This window comes from Rattus norvegicus, chromosome 7, assembly GCF_021556685.1.
Source record: "Rattus norvegicus strain SHRSP/BbbUtx chromosome 7, alternate assembly SHRSP_T2T, whole genome shotgun sequence".
Classification (NCBI taxonomy): domain Eukaryota; kingdom Metazoa; phylum Chordata; class Mammalia; order Rodentia; family Muridae; genus Rattus; species Rattus norvegicus.
Window position 1 is genome coordinate 75,737,239 of NC_141540.1, and position 22,195 is coordinate 75,759,433.

Consider the following 22,195-nt stretch of genomic DNA (forward strand, 5'->3'; position numbering starts at 1 on the left):
CTTCACTCCTGGTCCTGCCTCTCTGTTTCCCAAGTTTTGACAACATAGGCTTGTCAGCAAGATCTGGAAAATGCTTGTCTTGAGTTTGTATTTGTTCATGCTGAGTAATAAAAAGAACACTTGGTTGATATATTCCTAAATTAAAAAAAAGAAGAAAACCTGAGAGTGCTAGCCTGAGCTTTTATTTATCTTTTATTAAGTTTCCATTCAACCTTGGTGTCTTAATTATTATCCTATTGCTGTGAAGAGACGCCATGACTAAGGCAACTTTTATAAAGGAAAGTGTTTAATTGGGGGCTTGCTTAATACTTCAGAGGGTTAGTACATTATCATCATGGAGTTGGGGGTAGGTAGGCAGGCTTGGCACTGGAGCAGTAACTGAGAGCTTTACATCTTGATATCTTGATATGTAGCCAGTAGGGATGAGAGAGAGAGAGAGAGAGAGAGAGAGAGAGAGAGAGAGAGGGAGAGGGAGAGGGAGAGGGAGAGGGAGAGGGAGAGGGAGAGGGAGAGGGAGAGGGAGAGGGAGAGGGAGAGGGAGAGGGAGAGGGAGAGGGAGAGGGGAGGTGTGCATGTATAGACAGGGCTGGGCTTGGTGTGGGCTTTTGAAAGACACCTCAAAGCCCACTTCCAGTGGGACATCATCTTAAACAAGGGCACAACTACTCCAACAAGGTCACATGAAGCATGAACATAAAAATAAATTTGCTTCTCATTTATTTTAAATAAATAAATGGGCCATACTCATTCACACTAACACACTAGGTAAGGTCTATCAAAATTTAAGACAACTAGTTGCTAAATTTAAACTTGGGAAGGCACTAGGGTTTTTACCAGAGAAATTTTAGAGCTTGTTAGTTTTTGGAGCCTTTTAGTATGCTACTTTGAAGTATTTTACTTAGACTGTTATTTGTATCAGGCTGAAAAGAGCACTTGTTTTCATTTTCCTCTTCTTTATTTTATAGACTTCTCTTCTCATTAAGAATGTGAAATGTCTTAAAAATAGGAGTGTAAAGGGGAAACAGAGGCTTAAAATATAGGTCAATGCTAGTATTTGCCTAGCATGCATGAAGCTCTAGCGTCAACTCTTAATACTAAAAAGTAGCTGTCTGTCTGTCCATCCATCTATCTATCTATCTATCTATCTATCTATCTATCTATCTATCTATCTATCTATCTGTCATCTATCTAAACAAATGTTAGGAAGTCTGACCCTTAGCTGGACTGTGCTCAAGGTGTCTGGGATTGATTGAGTTCTTGTGCAATGGTGATGTGAGCAGGTCGAGGTATGAAGGCCAAGGGGACTGTGGCATTCGTTAGAGAAGAGGAAACAGAGTTACCTACCTCCTAGTGTCTCACACCCTAGTGCTCTCCTTCCCCCGTTGCCATGCCCCTCTATAAGAAGCAGTAATGTTTTGGGTTCAGGACCTGGACAAATCATTGAATGTCATATTTTGAGCTCTCAGAATCCTATAGATACAAATTATATATAATATAGAACCAAATTCTTTTAAGTATAAAAAATGATACATACTTCCAGATATTTTCTTTAAGAGTTATTCTTCATTTCTATAACCAGTGAAGTGTAGACATGCAGATCCTATGAGGGTCTGAAAACACAAACTAGATCTTGAGTTGAACCAAGGTTAACTGAGAGCAGTCAGTTACATATGTGGTATCCACATGGACTTGATAAGAAACAGCCTTTAGTGGCACAGATGATAAATTCCCAGACAGAGCTTTACAAATCAGGCTCTAGAAGCCACCTCAATAGCCATCCCTGTGATAGGAATAGTCCCAGAGCATGCGAGCTTTAACCTTAGCTGAAGACATCTGCTTTCTGTGCAAAGGAAATGCTTTTAACAAAGGAATGACAGCTCCTCATGTAAATTCTTATCCAAGAGGAGAACCAGTTTTTAAAAGAAAGCCTACATGGATTCTAGATGGGTCTAAATTAATTTGAAAAACAATACATTCGCCTTCCAATGAATACTTTCATTTTTTTTTTTTTTCCGGAGCTGAGGACCGAACCCAGGGCCTTGCACTTGCTAGGCAAGCGCTCTACCACTGAGCTAAATCCCCAACCCTGAATACTTTTCATTTTTATTTCTGCCAAATGACACATGAAAGTGAAAAGGCTAAGCTAATCTCTGTTATTCCAGGGACTTAAGCTAAACATTTTATAGTTATCAGAACATTTGCTCATCACAATTTTTGCATTATTACAAACTGATTTCTTCAAGATTTTTATTTCATGTGGACAGGTGTTTTGCCTGCTTGTATGTCTGTGTACCACGTGTTCAGTGCTCAGAGGCCAGAAGAGTGTTTTGGATCCCTGTGATTGTAATTAGAACATTGTTCACAACCAGGTAGATGCTGGGAAATGAACTCAGGTCCTCTGGAAGAGCAGCACACACTCTTTTTTTTTTTTTTTTTTCCCAGAGCTGGGGACCAAACCCAGGGCCTTGCGCTTCCTAGGCAAGCGCTCTACCACTGAGCTAAATCCCCAACCCCAGCAGAACACACTCTTATTAACTACCGAGCCATCTCTCTAGCCGCCTATTAACAAACAGACTTAAATACAGCTTGGTTGAGTGGTTATTTTTGCCCAGGGCAAGGAAGATCTGGGATTTGAACCCAGAGCATTTACCTTCTGATACCAGGCTCCTCCTCTTACTACCTTAAGGCTTCTCAAAAGTACCCACCGACAAAGGCAAACAGCTAGAACAGAACACATTAGGGCTTACAAGACAGCATAGCAACCAAGGCAAGAAGGCTCTTCCTGAATGCCAATAACTTAATGTCTTTGTGTAACACATCATGGAAGGAAGCTTGGTACCCACAAGCTCCTCCCCCATATGGAAGGATGCCATTTCAGAAAATGTAGGTTCCATTGAAAGGAAAAAAAAAAAAGCTAAGAATCAGCTCACACCTATATTAAGTTTTATACTCTAAGTTCATCACCAGGCAGGCATCTTGTGTTTATTACACACTGTGGTCTACTGAGAAAGCACTCTGGTGATGGCCCACGGAAGCTTTGAGCATTAACCAGCCGTGACTTCATTTGATGTCTCTAAGCTTCTTTCAGTCTCCTTTTCTTTTCTTTTTTTTTTTTAAAGATTTATTTATTTATTATATATAAGTACACTGTAGCTGTCTTCAGATATACCAGAAGAGGGCATTGGATCTCTTTACAGATGGTTGTGAGCCACCATGTGGTTGCTGGGAATTGAACTCATGACCTCTGGAAGAGCAGTCGGGTGCTCTTAACTGCTGAGCCATCTCTCCAGCCCCCTTTTCTTTTTCAGTAGACAGAGTATGCATTTTGTTGTGAAGTCCTGAGCTAATACATCAAAAGGACACATCTTAATAGAGCTCAAACAAGGCTGACATTATGGTTACTCTAGAGACAACCTATAAACAATGAATACTGTATAAAATAAAACCCATTACTATCTAATACCCGGTACTCTATATTCAGTACAGTGGCAAGCACCACAGGGAAATAGATCAATAAACACCTCTGCTTTGAAAAACTTTACAACCCAAAATGAAGGTAAAGGAAGTAATTATGGTAACAGGTAAAGCATTAACGAAAGATGAGGTCATAGATATCAGCTGAGCCATGCTGTGGGTCTCAATACTAGGTCAAGTTCTCTCAACTGGTTGGTCAATGTTCTGTCAGCAGAGAGAGTAGTTGTGATATGGCCCAATGTGAGAGGAAAACAAACTTAGGATTGTCTTTTAAAGGCTGATGGAAAGAAACAAGTCCTGTGGCTTTCCTTTTCCAGTCTTTGTGATGAAGAAAGTAATCGGGAAGGAGGTGGCTGAAGTCAAATGTTTTGTATAGACACAGAAAAGGGAGAAGTGAAGTCAGTCCTGGGTGCAAGTCACCCCTTAGATACATCAGAGTCCCGAGTTAAAGTACATAAAAGTTCCATGGGTCCAGGCTTCATCATATCAAAAGCAATACTCATTAGATCCAATTCCTCGTCTCCTGTGCCAAACAAGGTTCCCTGACACTCCAAAATAGTATTCCGATGAAATCTCTAATCAAGTGCCTGTGCTGAATAGTAACACTGCAATAATTCCAATTAGTTAATTCTGTTTAGAATAGCAGTAGTTTTAGAATTTATTCATTAGTCTTTAACATTAAAATAGGAAACAAAAATAACATTTCTATTGAATGTAAACATGTCAGAATTTGAGATTTCCTGAAGGTAAAACCATCCTGCTGATATATTATGTAGTTTTGTTGGAGAAGCAGCATACCTGGCAGTGGGTTGTGTAAGATTCAAACTTAAGGACAAAGGCTGCCTTAGGCAGGTAGAATTTAGGCTAACACCCTGTTCCAGGAACTGAGCTAACCACCCTTAGCAGTCCCCCATCCTCATGAATGAGCTAACTGCAATAGGGGCGGGATCCTTTACCACCCACTTTGTGTGCCCAAGATTTTCCCCACCAAGGGCCTCCAATGAATTCAAAGGACAAGAGGTGGCCACCAATGAATTCAAAAGGTAATAGGCCCCACCAACGAGAAATAACCAACTCATGCTAAAAGCCTAAAGCCTACACCCTGAAACAGTATAAAGGGCGTGGGCCTTTGTTCTTCATGGTCGCCTCTGTCCCGAGTACAGGGTCACCCCAGTGCACTGGATCATTAAACCTCTTGTTTATTGCATTGCTCTCCATCCCCGTGTTTTCATGAGTGGGAACTCCCAGACGTGGGGCTGATCAGGTCCTACAGCAGAGCATGGCTTCAAACCCTAGGGGCGTCATTCAGTAAATGACAGATAGAAAAGGCACATGGGTAACATTGCTCAGCACAGTGTCAAACATGTAAGGGTCCTGAAGTACAGGTGTCACTTCCTGAAACCCATTTAAGACTATTTTCTCTCTAGTTTATATGGACTAAAGTTGCAGCCCACATTTTGAACACAGAACTGTTTATGTTAGAATAAGGTGACATTTCACTGTGACGGCAGTAAGTTCATTAAACCAAACACAAAACGCTCTCTCCTTATAGGACAGGGCTGGGTTTCCACGAGCTAAAGCCTTGACTCATTACCCTCCATTACCCTCATAGCACAGAATCTGGTAAATGGTGGGTAGGTGTGGGACAGTATGCTTTCTTATTTCTGGAAAGTTCTAAGTAGGGAGGGTTAAATAAAAACTCATCTTAAATTCAGAAATAGCTAGAAAATTCCTTTTCCTGGGTGCCATGATACATTAGGCTCAACTTAAAGACATAAAGGTTTCTTTCATGATCATCCTTCAACTTTTTTTTTTTTTTGGGTGGGGTAGGGAAGATAGGCTTAGGGAGGGGGAAGACAGATTGTTAGAATGTTTCGACTCATTTAACACAGCTCTAAAGTAAAATACTCATTGCTCCTAATTCCCCTAAAATATTTGTGTATGTCTAGATGTTTTTATAATAATAGGGTATATAGTATTCACAAGTAATGAGGACATGAACGCCCTTGTCCTGCCCCAGGTACCACAGGAAGTACAAGTGGCTAAGAACCTTGTTGAGTCAGGTGGGCAGAAATTACCTTTGTTAAGTTTTTGTCCATTTCCAGTAAGTGTTTTTGCTTGGGCTCCACCAAGTGTTAGTCTGGTGACAAGAAAGAGTATTAAGAAAGAACACCTGGTGGTATGAGCTGAGGAGCTGTCTTACCTCAGAAAGTGGACTCCTCTGATGATGGTGAGTGGGATCCAGGGAAACGACTGACTGACATAGTATACACATTGGGATGCATGGAGTAAGTGGTTAGTGTTGAGTCATCTTGTTTATTTTCAGCCTTATAATTTATATATAATCATACAATATGCTTCTCATAAGGATCCAGCAGAACAAAACCAACGTCACCTCAAGGCATGACTGTGGGAACAGTGCTGTTTTAAAATGGTGGACACTTTCAGTAGCTAATCTGCCTTCTGTAGTGAACTTAGCCTCAAAGGAAGCCAGGCTCTCCTGACCCTGGAACAACTCTTGTGCTCAGTTCAGTTGCTGCTCTTTGAGTGAGTGTGACACTTGTCAAGGCTCCTTCCACTGTGGCAAGGACCAGTGGACTCCATAAAGTCACTGAGGTTTCAGCATCTCCACTAATGACAGCTTGCCAACAACAACAACAACAACAAGTTCTGGGTGGCACAGTGGAATTTATTTGTCTTTGTGATGCACACATAGTAATTAACACATAAAAGAACACGATATCAAAATGGCCCTGTGTAGTGCAGGAAATGACTGGTCCCAGGTCAATTACACAAATGCTAATGCTTCTCAGAAAGGAGCCTTTTTCTAATGCTTTCATTTTTTAGGCCCTAAGGACACACAGTTTTAGTATAAACATATTACTGCTTTATTGTCAGATACATGATGCTTACCAATTCCCAGGAGATGAATGAAGTCAACAAAAGCCCTGTGACAGAAGCATGTCCCATAGAATGAACTTGAAGTTACTACAGACCAATAAAGGAAACATTAACGACTGCACTGTCTTCTTGGGTTTCATGTCTTTAAAAATATTTCCCACACTTTTTTGGTGCAAAAATTCATTGATTTCTTTGGTTTTACACTGTATAACTCTTTTTGACCTATGTATATATAGTTTTATTTGTACCAATATCAAAATCAAGAATTAACACTTATAAAATTGTCTGGTCCATGTGGACATTATGGCTTTATTTTTACTGGAGATAAAGGAATACACCCATAGCTCCCTGCTTAGTGTACAATTTGGTTGAGTGTTACAATCTGTGATGTGTCTGGACATTCACCAAAACTATCCTGATCTTTTCTTTAGAACCCCCCCCTCCAAAAAAAAAAAGCTGCATAAATAAATAAGTCTACCTAGGGGGTCAATAAATAGGCTTCTCCACAGGAAGGAAGATCAGGGCAACACAAGCCCTGCAGTGCTGTGAGCCCAAAGCAATGGCGCTGGACTCCGGCTCCACAGGCGGCTTCAGTCGCAGGTTGGTTCTGTTGCAGGTAACGGCTGGCAGAGAGAGAGGTGCGCATGTGTATTGTTCTCATCCGTTTAAACCGACGTCATCGAGGACACAACTGCAAAGTTTGCTTTTGGGAAATTTATCTAGGTGTGTACCATCATTTTTGACTTCTAAAAAAATTGTAGAGTATACATTTTAGGGATTAAAAAGTATTACAGTTCCTTCAATTCCTGTGTTCCTTGGTCTCTGGTCACACAGAGACAGAAGGGATCTGGTCAGAAATTCTGCTGCCTCCTCTTTTTGGCATCCATGGCATCCAGGATGGGCTGTCTTTTCGCACTGTATCTTTGATGCAGTTCTTCTATTTCTCGTTCCATCATGGGGTCCAGTGCTTTTAGCCGCATCTGTAGTTCTTCTAAACTTAGATTTTTTAACTAATGTAGAAAAAAAAGAAATTAACATTGTAAAATCATCCAGAATATTGTGAAGCATACTGAGTTTTAGAATGTTTCAGAAAATTTTTTACACCATCTTTAAAGCATGTCAACAATTAAAGCAAAAATTCTTTCCCTGAAAAAGCCACACCTCAAGTAATTCACAGCCAAGTGATCAGTGCCTGCACTGTCAGAGAAGAAGACTGCATGATAGAAAAGTAAGATTAAGAAACCTGTTTGAAAACGCCCAGAGACAAATGTGCCACTGTCAAAAGCAGCCTGAGTGATGTTCTGCAGGTGGTCTTCTGCAGGTGAAGCTCTCTGCAGGTGGTACTCTGCAGGTGGTGCTCTGCAGGAGGTGCTCTGCAGGTGATGCTCTCTGCAGGTGATGCTCTGCAGGTGGTGCTCTGCAGATAGCTTTCTACTTTCTGTGCTTTGCCAGCTCTACCACGAACAAAAACCCAATGCCAACAGACCAAGAACTGGACCAGACTCAATACAAATACCTAAAACTTCACCTCTTAAACAGAAAGTTACATTAGAATTTTTAATGATTTATTTATTTATTTTATGTATATGAGTTCTCTATCTATATGTTAGCTACATATCAGAAAAGGGATCAGATCTCATTACAAATGGTTGTGAGCCACTGTGTGGTTGCTGGGAATTGAACTCTGGGTCTCTGGGAAAAACAAATAGTGCTTTTAACTGCTAAGCCATCTCTCTAGCCCCTACATTAGGATTTTTTACCCTGAGTGATTTGATAAAATAATTTTATGGTTCAAAGGAAACCCACAGCTGATTCCAACTACAATGGGTAAGCTCTGTTCTGGGTGTGGCCAATCTGAGAATAAAATGTCTATGTAGTGTTTACCGGATCAGTTAGTGATTACATTGGTTTTAGGAGACAACAGCACATTCCTTACTGCTTGACATAACAACACCAGGAAAGAGGATTCATGGTATCTATACAAGGGGATAAGATGTGTTGTTACATAAAAGGATCTATGGCACCCTGGGCTCTGTCCCACACACTAACACAGTCAGCTTTCACCCTATCAACATTTAAAATAAACCCTACTGGACCCTGAAGTGAGTAAGGGCTCTTGCTGTCAAGCCTGATGGTGTGAGTTCAATTCCTGGAATGGAGAAAACCAACTTCTTCGATGTTCTCTGACTCCCACATAGGTGCTGTGGCGTGCATGTACTCACCAACTCCTAAATGCAGAATGTAAAACCCTGAAACCCTGCCTTTCCTTATTATAGTAATAGTGGAAAGTAGGTAGCTTTTAACAAAGAGGGGGAAAAGCCCTGTCAAACACTGCATCACAGACTGCTACTATCATGTCGTCCTTTCCTTGATGGGTAAGTTAGGAAGACCTGCTTCACTGCCCCTAAGAAGCCTGGAGATGTGAGGAAGGGTGAGGATCGAAGGACAGACAGCAAAGACTGAAGGACAGATGGGACCCAGGCCAGCACAGTGGCAATGGGACAGTGCCTGAGGAGTTCCCATAGTATACCCATGCGTTTCGTAGGATAACATATTGCTTTTCAGAACAGATCTGCCCCAGAGAGGAGCTCCACCATTAACTCAAAGCACAAGAGGCACAGAGACGCCCCCAGGAGAATGGACTGTATTAGACTGGTCCAAGGTCTCAGAGAAGGTGTGTGCTGGGATACAGAGAGTGAGGTCAGGCAGCTGCCATCCCCAAGAGTCAGACAATGCAGGTTTGAACTTCAGGGAGCCATTATTCTGGATAAAACCATTATGTGAGAGCAGAAAGACTAATGAGAGAACAGGAAGCTGAGTTTTTTTAAAGAAGGCAACTCTTCAGTTGGTTATTTCATGAGTCAAAGCTAGAAAATACTCTGATTGCTTAAGTCACCCAGAATAGTAGGGCTGAAATGGCATTTCTCACTGATAATCCGCTTTACTCAGCATACCTGGCCCAAGTAACTCCTGCTTTCCAAAAACCAAATTCACTCTCAGCTAGAAAACAAAACAAAAAGGAAACAAAACAGACACCCCCCTCCTCCAAAAACCCCCCAAAAACAAAAAAAACAAAACAAAACAAGGTTCTGAGGACACTGAGAATGAGGCACAAGACAAAGTTGCAAACGATGTGGCCAGAGGGCATTCGGCTCAATGTGAACACTCATGCTGGCTGTGTGTACTTAGACCTGCTGTGCTTCACTGCCCAGCACAAAGCACCCTCCTTGTTTTATTAATTTTATTTTTTTTTAAAGGAAGCGTCTTTCTGTACAGCTCCAGCCTGGCTAGCCTCAAGCTCAAGATCCTTCTGCCTCGGTGGGTCTCCTAAGTACCTGTGGATGGTGCTTTTAACTATGCCCAACTTACATTTGGCTACAGTTCACAGTAGACTATTGTTTCTCCACTAATTTAAAAGCTGCGTGTCAAGCATACATTTGTTCCCTGCTCAGTTCCGTTTTAAGCCCCTCAGAGATAAGAAGTCTGCAGGAGGACAATTAGAGCCCTCTGCAGGATACAGGTATGTGGCATTGGTCTCAAGAGCTCAGACATGGGGCCACATTTCTGGAGAAGATGTGCCATGGAGCATCTACGGAGTCCAATTCTATGTTAGTGTTCTACACCATATTCACTATTATTTTAAATTATGCATCTGTCTGTTGACTGTGTGTACCTGAGTTCCAGGGGAGTCTCCTCAGGTAGGTCAAGTCCTCTGCAAGAGCAGCAAGTGTGCCTACTGCTCAGCCAGCTCTCCAGCCCCACTCCAGTGCTCATAAGACATCATTTCTTGTTCAGCATACATTAATCTTTCCCATCTTTAAAGTTCTACACCATATAATTTGAACAATAGAATTGGTATTGACTCCAGAAAGTGTTTTCTAATCAAGCTATATCTGAGTTTCATGACCCTATTCTAGACAGTCTAACTTTTTTACCTTTATGGACTTAACACGTCTAGAAGCCACCCTACTCACACCTGGAACCCATGGCGTACAAGTGGGCAGGAGTAAGAGCATAGGGCTTGGCAGTCTTGGTCACCCAAGACCAGGGCAGCAGCCCAGCACGAAAGCAAACAGCAGACAGGACTCTGCAGTCTCACTGGACACTCCTGTGGCTTCTCATCCTTCCTTCCCTGGGGCAGGAAGTAGTAAGTAAATGATAGACAACAGCAATGGATTAGATTCTGGGACAGACAATCTCAACAGACGTTTACGTTTTCAGTGTAGAACATGTGTAAAGAACCGGCTTGCGGCGCTGGTGAGCCATCTCTGGCACTCTTAAGGAACTCTGTTCAGGTGCTGCACTGTAAACCTAACAAGGTGCTTAACTCGTCTTCACAGTTTGTCTCACTTGGAACAGGAAACTCTCACAGGGTATTGTACAGAAAATCTAACTTCTCTAGTAAAGACACAGAGTCCAAAAGAATCTTTCCTTGATAGCGTCATTATTAACATATAAAATATATATAACATTAATCTGGGCTACATAAGAATCTTCTCCTTTAGAAACCTTCCTTTGAAAGGAACCTGTCACTCCTTTTTTGATGTCACAGGATTATATTCTTCTATGTCTGTATCAGGTCTCCAAATCTACTGAGTACTAGGGACATTATTAATGACCTTACAAAGCTGGTCACGGGGAGTAGGCTGTCGATGAAAGCCTGGTGTATAGTCAGGAAGACAGGGCAAGCGTGGGGAAGGTTTGTCCTGATTGTTTTTTACCTTTTTTTTCCTTTTAAGTTTGGTTTTTGGACTGGAGTTGTGCAAGGTTGGGATTACATAAAATGACTTCTGCATAATTTATAGTTAACGACGTCCTCAGGTGAGGCTGCCAGGGAACTTCAGAGAAATCCTTTATTAAAATATTTATTCAGATTTCCTATGGACCAAGCACTATAGACAAGGAAATAAATAAAACACTTTTCACAAGTATGCAATCTGGCTGCCAAGGAAGGAACACACAGAGCTTACTGGGACGTAGAGTAGAAACAGAGTAACAGTGCAAGTAGCAGGATGCACAGGATGCACAGGGAACACAAGTGTGTGTTACCTCTGGAGGCCTAGCAGGCTGCTGAGAGCCAAGAAGAAAGAAGGACAGAAGAGAGACCAGAGGGGAGGAGAGGGCAAATGGAGATGGCTGAGGTTCTTAAGTGTGTTACTACAGATTTTCCATGATAAGAAATATTATCCGGGGTCAAAAGGATACAAATTGGAAGTGAAGAAGTCAAAATATCACTATTTGCAGATGATATGATAATATACTTAAGTGACCCCAAAAGTTCAACCAGAGAATTACTAAACCTGATAAACAACTTCAGCAAAGTTGTTTATCAAATTAAACAAATCAGTAGCCTTCCTCTACTCAAAGGATAAATAGGCTAAGAAAGAAATTAGGGAAATGACATCCTTCATAACAGTCCCAAATAATATAAAATATCTCTGTGTGACTCTAACCAAGCAAGTGAAAGATCTATATGACAAGAACTTCAAGTCTCTGAAGAGAGAAATTGAAGAAGACCTCAGAAGATGGAAAAATCTCCCATGCTCATGGATTGGCAGGATTGATATAGTAAAGATGGCCATTTTGCAAAAAGCAATCTACAGATTCAATGCAATCCACATCAAAATTCCTACTCAATTCTTTATAGAGATAGAAAGAGCAATTTGCAAATTCATTTGGAATAACAAAAAAACCAGGATAGCGAAAGCTATTCTCAACCATAAAAGAACTTCTGGGGGAATCACCATCCTTGACTTCAAGCTGTATTACAGAACAATAGTGATAAAAACTGTATGGTATTGGTACAGAGACAGGCAGGTAGATCAGTGGAACAGAACTGAAGACCCAGAAATGAACCCACATACCTATGGTCACTTGATTTTTGACAAAGGAGCTAAAACCATCCAGTGGAAAAAGGATAGCATTTTCAACAAATGGTGCTGGTTCAACTGGAGGTCAGCATGTAGAAGAATGCAAATCGATCCATTCTTATTACCCAGTACAAAGCTTAAGTCCAAGTGGATCAAGGACCTCCACACATCAAACCAGATACATTCAAACTAATAGAAGAAAAAGTGGGGAAGAATCTGGAACACATGGGCACTGGAGAAAATTTTCTGAACAAAACACCAATGGCTTATGCTCTAAGAGCAAGAATCGACAAATGGGATCTCATAAAACTGCAAAGCTTCTGTAAGGCAAAGGACACTGTTGTTAGGACAAAACAGCAACCAACAGATTGGGAAAAGATCTTTACCACTCCTACAACTGAAAAAGGGCTTATATCCAAAATATACAAAGAACTCAAGAAGTTAGACCGCAGGGAGACAAATAACCCTATTAAAAAATGGGGTTCAGAGCTAAACAAAGAATTCACAGCTGAGGAATGCCAAATGGCTGAGAAACACCTAAAGAAATGTTCAACATCTTTAGTCATAAGGGAAATACAAATCAAAACAACCCTGAGATTTCACCTCACACCAGTGAGAATGGCTAAGATCAAAAGCTCAGGTGACAGCAGATGCTGGCGAGGATGTGGAGAAAGAGGAACACTCCTCCATTGTTGGTGGGATTGCAGACTGGTACAACCATTCTGGAAATCAGTCTGGAGGTTCCTCAGAAAATTGGACATTGAACTACCCGAGGACCCAGCTATACCTCTCTTGGGCATATACCCAAATGATGCTCCAACATACAACAAAGACACGTGCTCCACTATGTTCATCGCAGCCTTATTTATAATAGCCAGAAGCTGGAAAGAACCCAGATGCCCTTCAACAGAGGAATGGATGCAAAAACTGTGGTACATCTCCACAATGGAATATTACTCAGTTATCAAAAACAATGACTTTATGAAATCCATAGACAAATGGAGGGAACTGGAAAATATCATCCTGAGTGAGGTAACCCAATCACAGAAAAATACACATGGTATACACTCATTGATAAGTGGATATTAGCCCAAAAACTCGAATTACCCAAGATGCAATCCACAGACCATAGGAAGCTCAAGAAGAAGGATGACCAAGATGTAGATGCTCCCACTCCTTCTTAAAAGGGGGAACAAAATTATCCATAGGAGGGGATATGGAAGGAAAGTTTAGAGCAGAGACTGAAGGAACGGCCATTCAGAGCCTGCCCCACATGTGGCCCATTCATATACAGCCACCAAAACCAGATAAGAAAGACTGATGAAGCTAAGAAGTCCATGCTGAAAGGGACTGGATATAGATCTCCCCCGAGAGAGAGACACATCCAGACCCGTCCAATACAGAGGTCAATGCTAGCAGCAAACCACCGAACTGAGAATAGGACCCTGTTTGAGAATTAGAGAAAGGATGGAAAGAGCTTGAAGGTGCTTGCAACCCCATATGAACAGCCAACCAATCAGAGCTTCCAGGGACTAAACCACTACCCAAAGACTGGACTGACCCAGGGCTCCAGCTGCATATGTAGCAGAAAATAGCCTTGTTGGAGCATCAGTGGAAGGGGAAGCCCTTGGTCCTGCCAAGGATGGACCCCCAATGCAGGGGAATGTCAGGGGCGGATAAGGGAGGTGGATGGGGAGGGAACACCCGTATGGGGAAGGGGAGGGAGTGGAGGCTTATGGACAGGAAACCCAGAAAGGGAATGACATTTGAAATGTAAGAACTATATCTAATAAAAAAAAGAAGTGTTAACCAGTAAATGATCATGTATGACATTTGAAACATTTTCTTAAATGGCAAGTACAGAAAACAGTTTGTCATGGAGGGAAAGGGAAGTCAGGAGGAGCTGACATCAGGCTCCATCAGCAGACTGTGGACAAGAGGGTAGAGGCCCAGGGCAAGAGGACAGTTAGAGGAAGATGGGGACCTGAGAAATGACAAACAGAGCTGCTGCAGGCCTTGCTTTGCTGGCCCACTGGAAGCACAGGCAGTTGGCTGTTTGGTCTCAGCAGTGATGCAGTGAAGTGATTTTATTCCGAGTGAGCTTGAGGCATAAGAAAGTGGAATCACTAGACAGGGACTGTTTATTTGGGGTTTGGGAACTATGAGGGAGATCTAAGGTAAAGAAAGACTTAGGGAATCACCTTTATTTCAGCTCCAACTTAAGCCTACAATAGAGGAAGATTATACAGGAAAGAGAGTTCTCTCCTGATCACATGATCTACGCTGTGTATAACACAAAGAATGCCCACGCCTTGGTATTTGTAGTCAGAGGCCTTGTCATTCAGCTTGCAGTCTGTCACAGTGGGTTGTCACCACAGAGAAAGGGACTCAAGGGAGTACACAGTTATTCTGGCTCACGTGCTCAGAGTTTGCAGTTCCTGGTCACTGGCTCATGTGTTCAGAAGCTGCGGTTTGTGGCAACTGGGTTGTAGTTTTGAACCTGTGGTGATGCAGAATAGTATGCTGGGAAGAAACTGTGCAGGAAGGCTGCTCTCCTCACTGTGCACAGAAAGCAGAGACGGAGGAGACCAGAGCCAAGGCAGACCCTTCAAACCCTGACTCCTAACAGCTCATCACCTATGAACTAATCAATCAGGAGCAAGACGTACTATAAAATCAGTTCAGTTAAACTATACGGACCTTGGAGAAACAAATTTTGGTATGTGGATATGTTAAAAGTTACTATTTATGTCAAAGCCATTTGTTTAAGCACAAAGTTATACGTACGATTTTCACAGATGTCATCAGTACAAGCAGGGGCCTCAGGGATCTAATGTGACTCATTTGAGCAGAGGAAATAGAGTGGTTTGCTCAGAGTTACATCCTGGGTAATACAAAGGAGCCTCTGCACCACTGCAGCGTGCAGCCCTCCCGTTTCACATATTGGTGACTGGCACTCAACTGCTGTTCTGCTAAGTCTGTGGGAGAAAATTCCAAATTTATCTTTCTACTCTTCCCTCCCGCTCTCTGTCTGTTCCCGCCAGCATGCCTCTTTCTCCTGAAGTGAGTTCAGGAACAGGACCTTTCTCCTGTCTGGCCTGGATGGAAACAAGAGTCCACACGCCGGTTGTGACCATTTAATTTTGGAGAGGGGATTACTTGGCACAGGCTCGAGGTATGCATTTCTGACCTACTAGACCTCAAACATTTAAAATAACATTTTGTGTTTTTCAATGAAAACCTAACAGATTTTCTTGGGTGGTTTTATAATGGGGGACAAAGAGAAGGCAGAAGAGAATGGAAACCTGCTTCCATCAAAACGCCAAACACTTGCAGCCCACAAGTGTAACTTAAGTATCTGACATGAAATTTATGTTTCCAAGTAGCAGAAGTAGTAGAAGAAGAGCTCTGATATCACTGCTATTGAGAAATCCCCAGGGTCTCCAAGCTCCGTGAGTCCCTCAGTGGGACACTCAACAGGAAAGGTACCAGAGAAGAGCCTTGCACAGGGCATGTGAAATGCATAACCAGAGAGGCTCAGGCACCCACAGCTGTCCTTTTCTTAGGCTTAGGTTAGCTGGCTAATTTGTTTCTGTTTTTGTTTTAAATGATACTTTCAAGAAAAGTCCAAGCCTCTTGACAATAACAGACAAATGGGCACATAGATATTTGCTCATAAATTAAATAAAATGTCAAAAGTACTTTTCAATAGAAGCCACCATTCCCTCTGAAAGAGAGTAATTTGTCATATGTCTTATGTGATGACAGCCCCAGTTTACCACATTTCACGCCAGAGAGGAGTCTGCCCATTTGAATCCAAAGCATTATACTTCTCAGTCTCTAAGGAAAGAAGATCCCAGTACTGAATGCAAACTAGTGCTCCCCTTACTGCTCACACACAAGACAGCACAAACAGTAAAAAATAGGGTTAAGTCAACCTCCTGATTGAAAGGTTTGATTGTTTAAGCTTCGAGCAATTAGGATTATTTCTCAATTCTAGAAATCCTGCTAACCAGGAAGTGCAGGTAGTAAAACTGGAGCTTTAAGCTGCACCATTTATTTTACCGTCCAATCTAAAAGGTCATATTTAGGTTAGAAGACTGAATTACTTTCTATATTTTTAACCATCTAGGAGAGAAAAATCCTTGGATTTTTTCCATATTTTTCATATTATTTTGTATATTGTAGATATTTCTTAAAAGACTTAATTAAAAAGAAGCAAAGGAAACAGGAATATAAGTGATTTAAAAATATTTGTTCATTCACTTATTTTGTGTGTGTGAGTGTATGAGGTCAGAGAACTTGCAGGAGCTGGTTCTCTTCCTCCACCAGCCTGTCCTGGGGACTGAACTCAGGGTGTCAGGCTTGGTGGCAAGGGCCATCTTACCAGCTCACTTACAAAGTTTTAGAATGTATAAGTGTGGTAGCATTTTGAGCTTAATGGTTCATAAGATGCTGGCATAATCAATATGTCAGAATAAACGAGACACACTATAGTGAAGCAAAGTCCTGAGTGTAGATAAATGCTAGCATGTCTAGTCAAATGGTCCATCAAGAAAATCCTGTACAAAGTTTATTGTGTTTACTTTGAAAACAAACTCTTCCTAGCAACAGTTTAAGTGAATACCACAGATGCTACAGAAATTAATAGTGGCCTGTAATTAAAAAATCATGCATTGCTAATACTGTATCCTGACTCTTCCCCATCTGCTAGCAATTCCAGCAATAGGAACTACCAACAGAATGCCTGACAACAATAATTTTTGATGGCAACGTCAATGCAGAATTGCCTATTGCATTTTGTAAGATTTACCCACGCACGCCTTGGGCTGCCCTGAGTTGTTTGTGGCCTGGAGCAGCATGCTGCTTTCCCCTTACTATTTCATTTTATCTGAAATTCTTACTGTACTTACAAACAGAATCTGGTTTGGCTTTTAAAATGCTGTATACAAAGTCTGTCATACTCATTTTCCCAAAAGCTGTGAGCACAGGCGAACCTACTGATCAGCTTAGACATAAGCCTCTGCAAGGACACAGAGAAGTGCAGCAAGAGGTACTTTAAGATTAGGAATTTGAAACAGTGTGCTTTTTTATAATTTATTTTCTAGCACTGTGAACAAAGGAAATTTCACATCAATGCAAAAATTCATGTCATGTTTACACGTTTAAAAATATGCACATACAAAAATAAGATAGTGATTATTTTCAGGCAAGTGACACACAAAAGAAAAGCTGAATTGCTTACTATAAATCTCCCATAAGGCACAGTATTATACACTGCATCATGATCAAATCTGCTAGAGACTCCTCTTCCTCAGACAGGCAATATTCACCATTCTGAGGGGTGCCTGTCTTTGATGACTGAATGGCTGCATATATTCTGGGATTGCCAGAATGTTCTGTCTTTTTTTGGCTATTTAATATGAGACCATCCAGGAGTAAATGTAAGACACTTAGATTTTCACTCCCAAAGAAAGAAAAGCCAGTTCTTGTGGATGCTAATGGAAGAAATGAGAGAAAGGCCAATTACTGGTCATTTACATGGACGTGCTGGACAACTCGGAGTCCTGTGAGCGAAGTCTCTATCACTGCTGCGGGTGTAGATATTATCAACCCTAGATTACAGACCAGGATGCTCTGAGGAGCCAGGTGATTCAGTGGGTGACAGCCAGAGGAGAATGTGTGGTCCATGGCATCAACCCCACTCCATAAATCTGGGTTGGACCAAGAGCTCTTTCTTGGGTCTTTAAAGAACTTAAAAAACACCTCGAAAATCCATTTAGTATATAAAGTGCATTTTGAATTTAAATTTTATTTTATGCACATGGGTATTTTGCCTGCATGTGTACGTATTATCACCTGTGTGCTTGGTACCTGAGGAAGCCTGAAGAATACAAGGAATTCCCTATAAGTGGAGCTACAGGTGGTTGTGAGCAATGATATGAGTGCTGGAAACAGAACCTGGGTCTTCAAGAAGAGGAACAAGGGCTCTTAACCACTGTGAGACATCTCTCCAGCCTCATCATGGAAAGGCTGTTTTTTTGTTTTTTGTTTTTTGGTTTTTGTTTTTTTAAAAAAAAACAGATTATTTATAGGGGGACATTCCTTTAAAAACAAAACAAACCAAAACCCAAACCCTTACCTTTCCCCCCAGGTTGGATCTAGAAAAGTATTTTCTTTAATTAAGGTACTTTAGTCATGACTGGTCTAATGAAATGGCTGTATATGTTTTCCACCTGGCCAGCTGTTGAGTGAAATAAATACATCTGTCCACAGCCCTCCGAGACAGATCCCATATTTTATATAAGTACACTGTAGCTGTCTTCAGACACACCAGAAGAGGGCATCGGATCCCATTACAGATGGTTGTGAGCCACCATGTGGTTGCTGGGAATTGAACTCAGGACCTCTGGAAGAGCAGTCGGGGCTCTTAACCACTGAGCCATCTCTCCAGCCCCCAGATCCCATATTTTACCAATGGAAATATGATCTAAAAATCTCAGAGTAAGAACCCTCCCCTTCACACACAGCAGGACTTCGTTAGATGCCACGGTGCTCTGTGGAGCTTGGATGAAGCAGATGAATTACAGACTGGGGAAGGCATCCACGTTTTGTTTGTTAGACCTTGGCCACACATTTAAGAAAGGGATGACAGCATTTGAGTCACACTCCTCAGTGGCAGCTGACACCATTTCCTTTTATGCCTTTCAGTTTCTAGTAAGTAGTTTTGTCTGCTAAAAATAATCAGGAAAATGATTCAAGTACAACTGTGCTCTTACAATACACAGCTTTACATTCCAGGTCCCATACAAGGAAAACTGAGTAACTAAAGTCAAACAGTAAATACATTCTTTTGATATATAAAGGATGGATTAAAAAATAGCTATGCATGATACCTTATTTCAGCAATTTTGATTAACACTCCCCCTCCCCCCCCCCCCCGATACAGAGCCCCACTGTCCTGGAACTCACTTTGTAGACCAGGCTGCCCTCCAACTCACAAGATCTGCCCATCTCTGCCTCCCAAGCACTGGGACTAAAGGCACATGCTATCCAGCTTGGATTAACATTTTTAATAGTTTAAAACACAAAGATATAAATAAGGAATAGCCAAAGTAAGTGATTATGTCTTTCAACTAAACATTTTATCAAAACAAAAGCTATCTATTATGAAGGATCACAACCAACACCAGAAAAACACTGCAGGTGGATGAGAGGGCTCAGCAGCAGGTGGACACGCCTACTGTGGAGACCTGGTAACTCCAGTTTGATTCCCGTGACCCACATGTATGAAGGAGACCTCACTCCTGAGGGTTGTCTTCTGACTGCAACATATGTACGGTGGCTTTGTGTACCCCCAGTAAGTAAGAATGTAATTTAAAAACTCAAAACAAAACAAAAACCAAACTGTATGCTTCGGCTGGAGAGAGCACACATACAGTAGGTAAGTGCTTGTCTTGCAAGCATAAGGACACAAGCTCAGGCCCCAAAGCTCTTGTAAAGCACTGGCGAGGTGGTTGGTGCTTATCACCGGTACTGAGAGGCTGAGACATGAGGGTCTTGGGGGCTCTCTGGCTAGCCAGCCAGCAAGGCAGTTAGCCAGACTAGCGAAATTGGCAAGTCTCAGACTAATGAAAGATACTATGACAGCAGACACACAGACACAGACAGACAGGATGGCTTTTGAGGAATGACAATGTAAATATATGTGCACGTGTGCATATGTACATACACACATATACACAAACACACACATACTCATGCAATGTGTTTAAAATTGTTCTGAAACTAGCTGACTAGGCAGCCAAATCTCTATGGGACCACTACATAAATTTAAAAGCTTATTTCTCTAATAAATATTTTCATCTGTATAGTGCCATATTTCTCTGACATGCCTAATGAATGTGAAGTGCATCCCACTGGCTTCATTAAAAGTCTAGAGCAATTATGAATGTCAACTTCATATTAAATGTGAATTCTGCCCCCTTTCCTTAGCATGGGGCATGCCCAGAGCTTTCTATCCCCTTAAGGTCTTGGTTGTGAGGGGCTGGAGGAGACACTTTTCTGACAGGGTGGTTATGAACAGTGGGGGTAGATCCAGTGCTTTGCTGATTACTAGTCATCTGTCTGTCTGTCTACAGAAGAGGCAGGAGTGTGTGTATTTCATAATGTAGGGGTATTACCACAGTGCCCAATCATCTTGGCATGGGGCAAACTAACTCTTGGGGGTATTGTCTCCTTTGCTCTTGAAGCCACTTGGGCAAACTTAACACCTCTGCCCTCTCTGGGAGCACAGACACCATGGAGATTCTTCTCCACACTCTCTAGGAGCCTGGGCAAGGTGTTCATTTGACTCTTAGCACACTACACTAGGGCCCTGTGATCTTGCAGGCCTTGGTTCAGCCTACAGAAGCTTTGTAATGATGTATACCAATGTGTTCCTCAAATGCAATGTTCAGAACCGACTTACATACAGTGAGTTTACATGACGGGTCAGCTCAGCATACAGCTAGCTGACTGAGGAAGCAATGCCAGTCTTTTTTTCTGGAGGCACCGCCATTCCACCATTCCCTGTGAACATCTCCCTCAAGAACCCTGGTTTGAATTTAATCTAGGTAAGGCAAAACAAAATGAAACCAACCAAACAAACAACACAAAACAAAAACAAAACAACCAAGTTTTTTCTTTCCCTTAGACTGTCAACTTTAAAAAAAGAATTAACTTTTAAAATTTTAACTGCAAACTTAAGCATTTAATATCCCCAACTGACTCTGTGGCTACATGCTGAAGTGCCTGCCCAGCTGAGAAAGGCCGTCCCTGAGGAGAATGGGACAAATAGGCCTGTGTGGCCCTGCAGCGCTGCCCTGAGTAGCACTCTGACTAGAACAAGCAGACAGGATGGAAGCTTTATAGGGGTCTCTTTATTAGTGAAAACCCAGAAAGTTACCTCACTGTTTGCCTCCTTCAGCATCCACTTCTCCCTCCTTTATTTTGCAAGCATTGATTAGCAGTAGAGTGAGCATACCAGAGGCCAACCCTAGAGACCCCTGCAGCCATGAGTGCCGAGGGTTGGGACTAGAGCCTAGAGCACTGTTTTTCTTTCTTTAGTAGTTCCTTTTTGAATGCACAAAAGTGGTGTGTTCTTGTTACTGCAGAATCTGGAACCCTGCTGTGGACACTAGTGACAAACAACTCTACAGCAACAAAAACTCTTCTTCAGCACTACGTTATGATTTAAGGATGTCTACTGTGGTATTAAGAAGGGAAATTAGTGCATGGCTGGCAGTTACCAACTGAGCCATCTTCCCAGCCCCAAAGGGGGTGGGGTTTGTGAAGGAAATCAGAAAGATTATCTTGGGGAAGTCACAGTAGTTTGAGTACACTTGATAAATTTCATCTTAGGATAGACACACACATTTGTACACATTTATTCTGTGTTGGTATTCTGTCTAAGCTCCACCCCCACAGCTACCTGGGAACAGCCAGGTATGCTCCGCCCCACAGTTACCTAGCAACAGCCAGCTGTGCCTGACTATATAAGGGGCTGCTTGCCCCCACTCCCTCTCTTACTTCTCTCTCTTACTTGTCTCTTACTCTTTGTTCTTCTCTGTTCTTGCCCCCTTCCCCTTTCCCACCACATGCCCATGGCCCGTGCCTTTTCTCTCCTCTCCTCTTCTCATTAAACCTCTCCACATGGAACCATGTTGTCTGGGTGTGTTCTGTCTGGGCACGGGCCAAGATTTAAACCCTAACATTCTGAATGTCTGATAGGACATTCATGCTCATAAAAAAGAATATCATTGTTTTAGAGAATGGCTTCTACCAACTGTTCTGCAAAACAGTAACAATGCCATCACTTAACGTGCCTTGGCAAGTACAACAGGCAAGGACAGCAGCTCTTATTCATGTCACCAAGTGGGTTCATTAGTGGACTTCCCTGCTGTGGAGAC

The 22,195-nt window shown here is 42.0% G+C and overlaps 1 protein-coding gene across 9 annotated transcripts in view; it reads right to left on the reverse strand.

Moving 5' to 3' along the window:
• Positions 1 to 6,142: 6,142 nt before the first annotated feature.
• Positions 6,143 to 22,195, reverse strand: part of Stk3 (serine/threonine kinase 3) — a 270,202-nt gene continuing 254,149 nt past the window's right edge. For 8 of the 9 annotated variants that reach the window (XM_087558952.1, XM_087558957.1, XM_087558954.1 and 5 more), the window contains one exon: positions 6,143 to 7,385. In XM_087558952.1, coding sequence (XP_087415078.1) covers positions 7,227 to 7,385 — 159 coding nt within the window. In that variant the 3' untranslated portion in view covers positions 6,143 to 7,226. The remainder of the gene's footprint in view (positions 7,386 to 22,195) is intronic. The other variant, NM_031735.2, reaches the window with a different exon arrangement.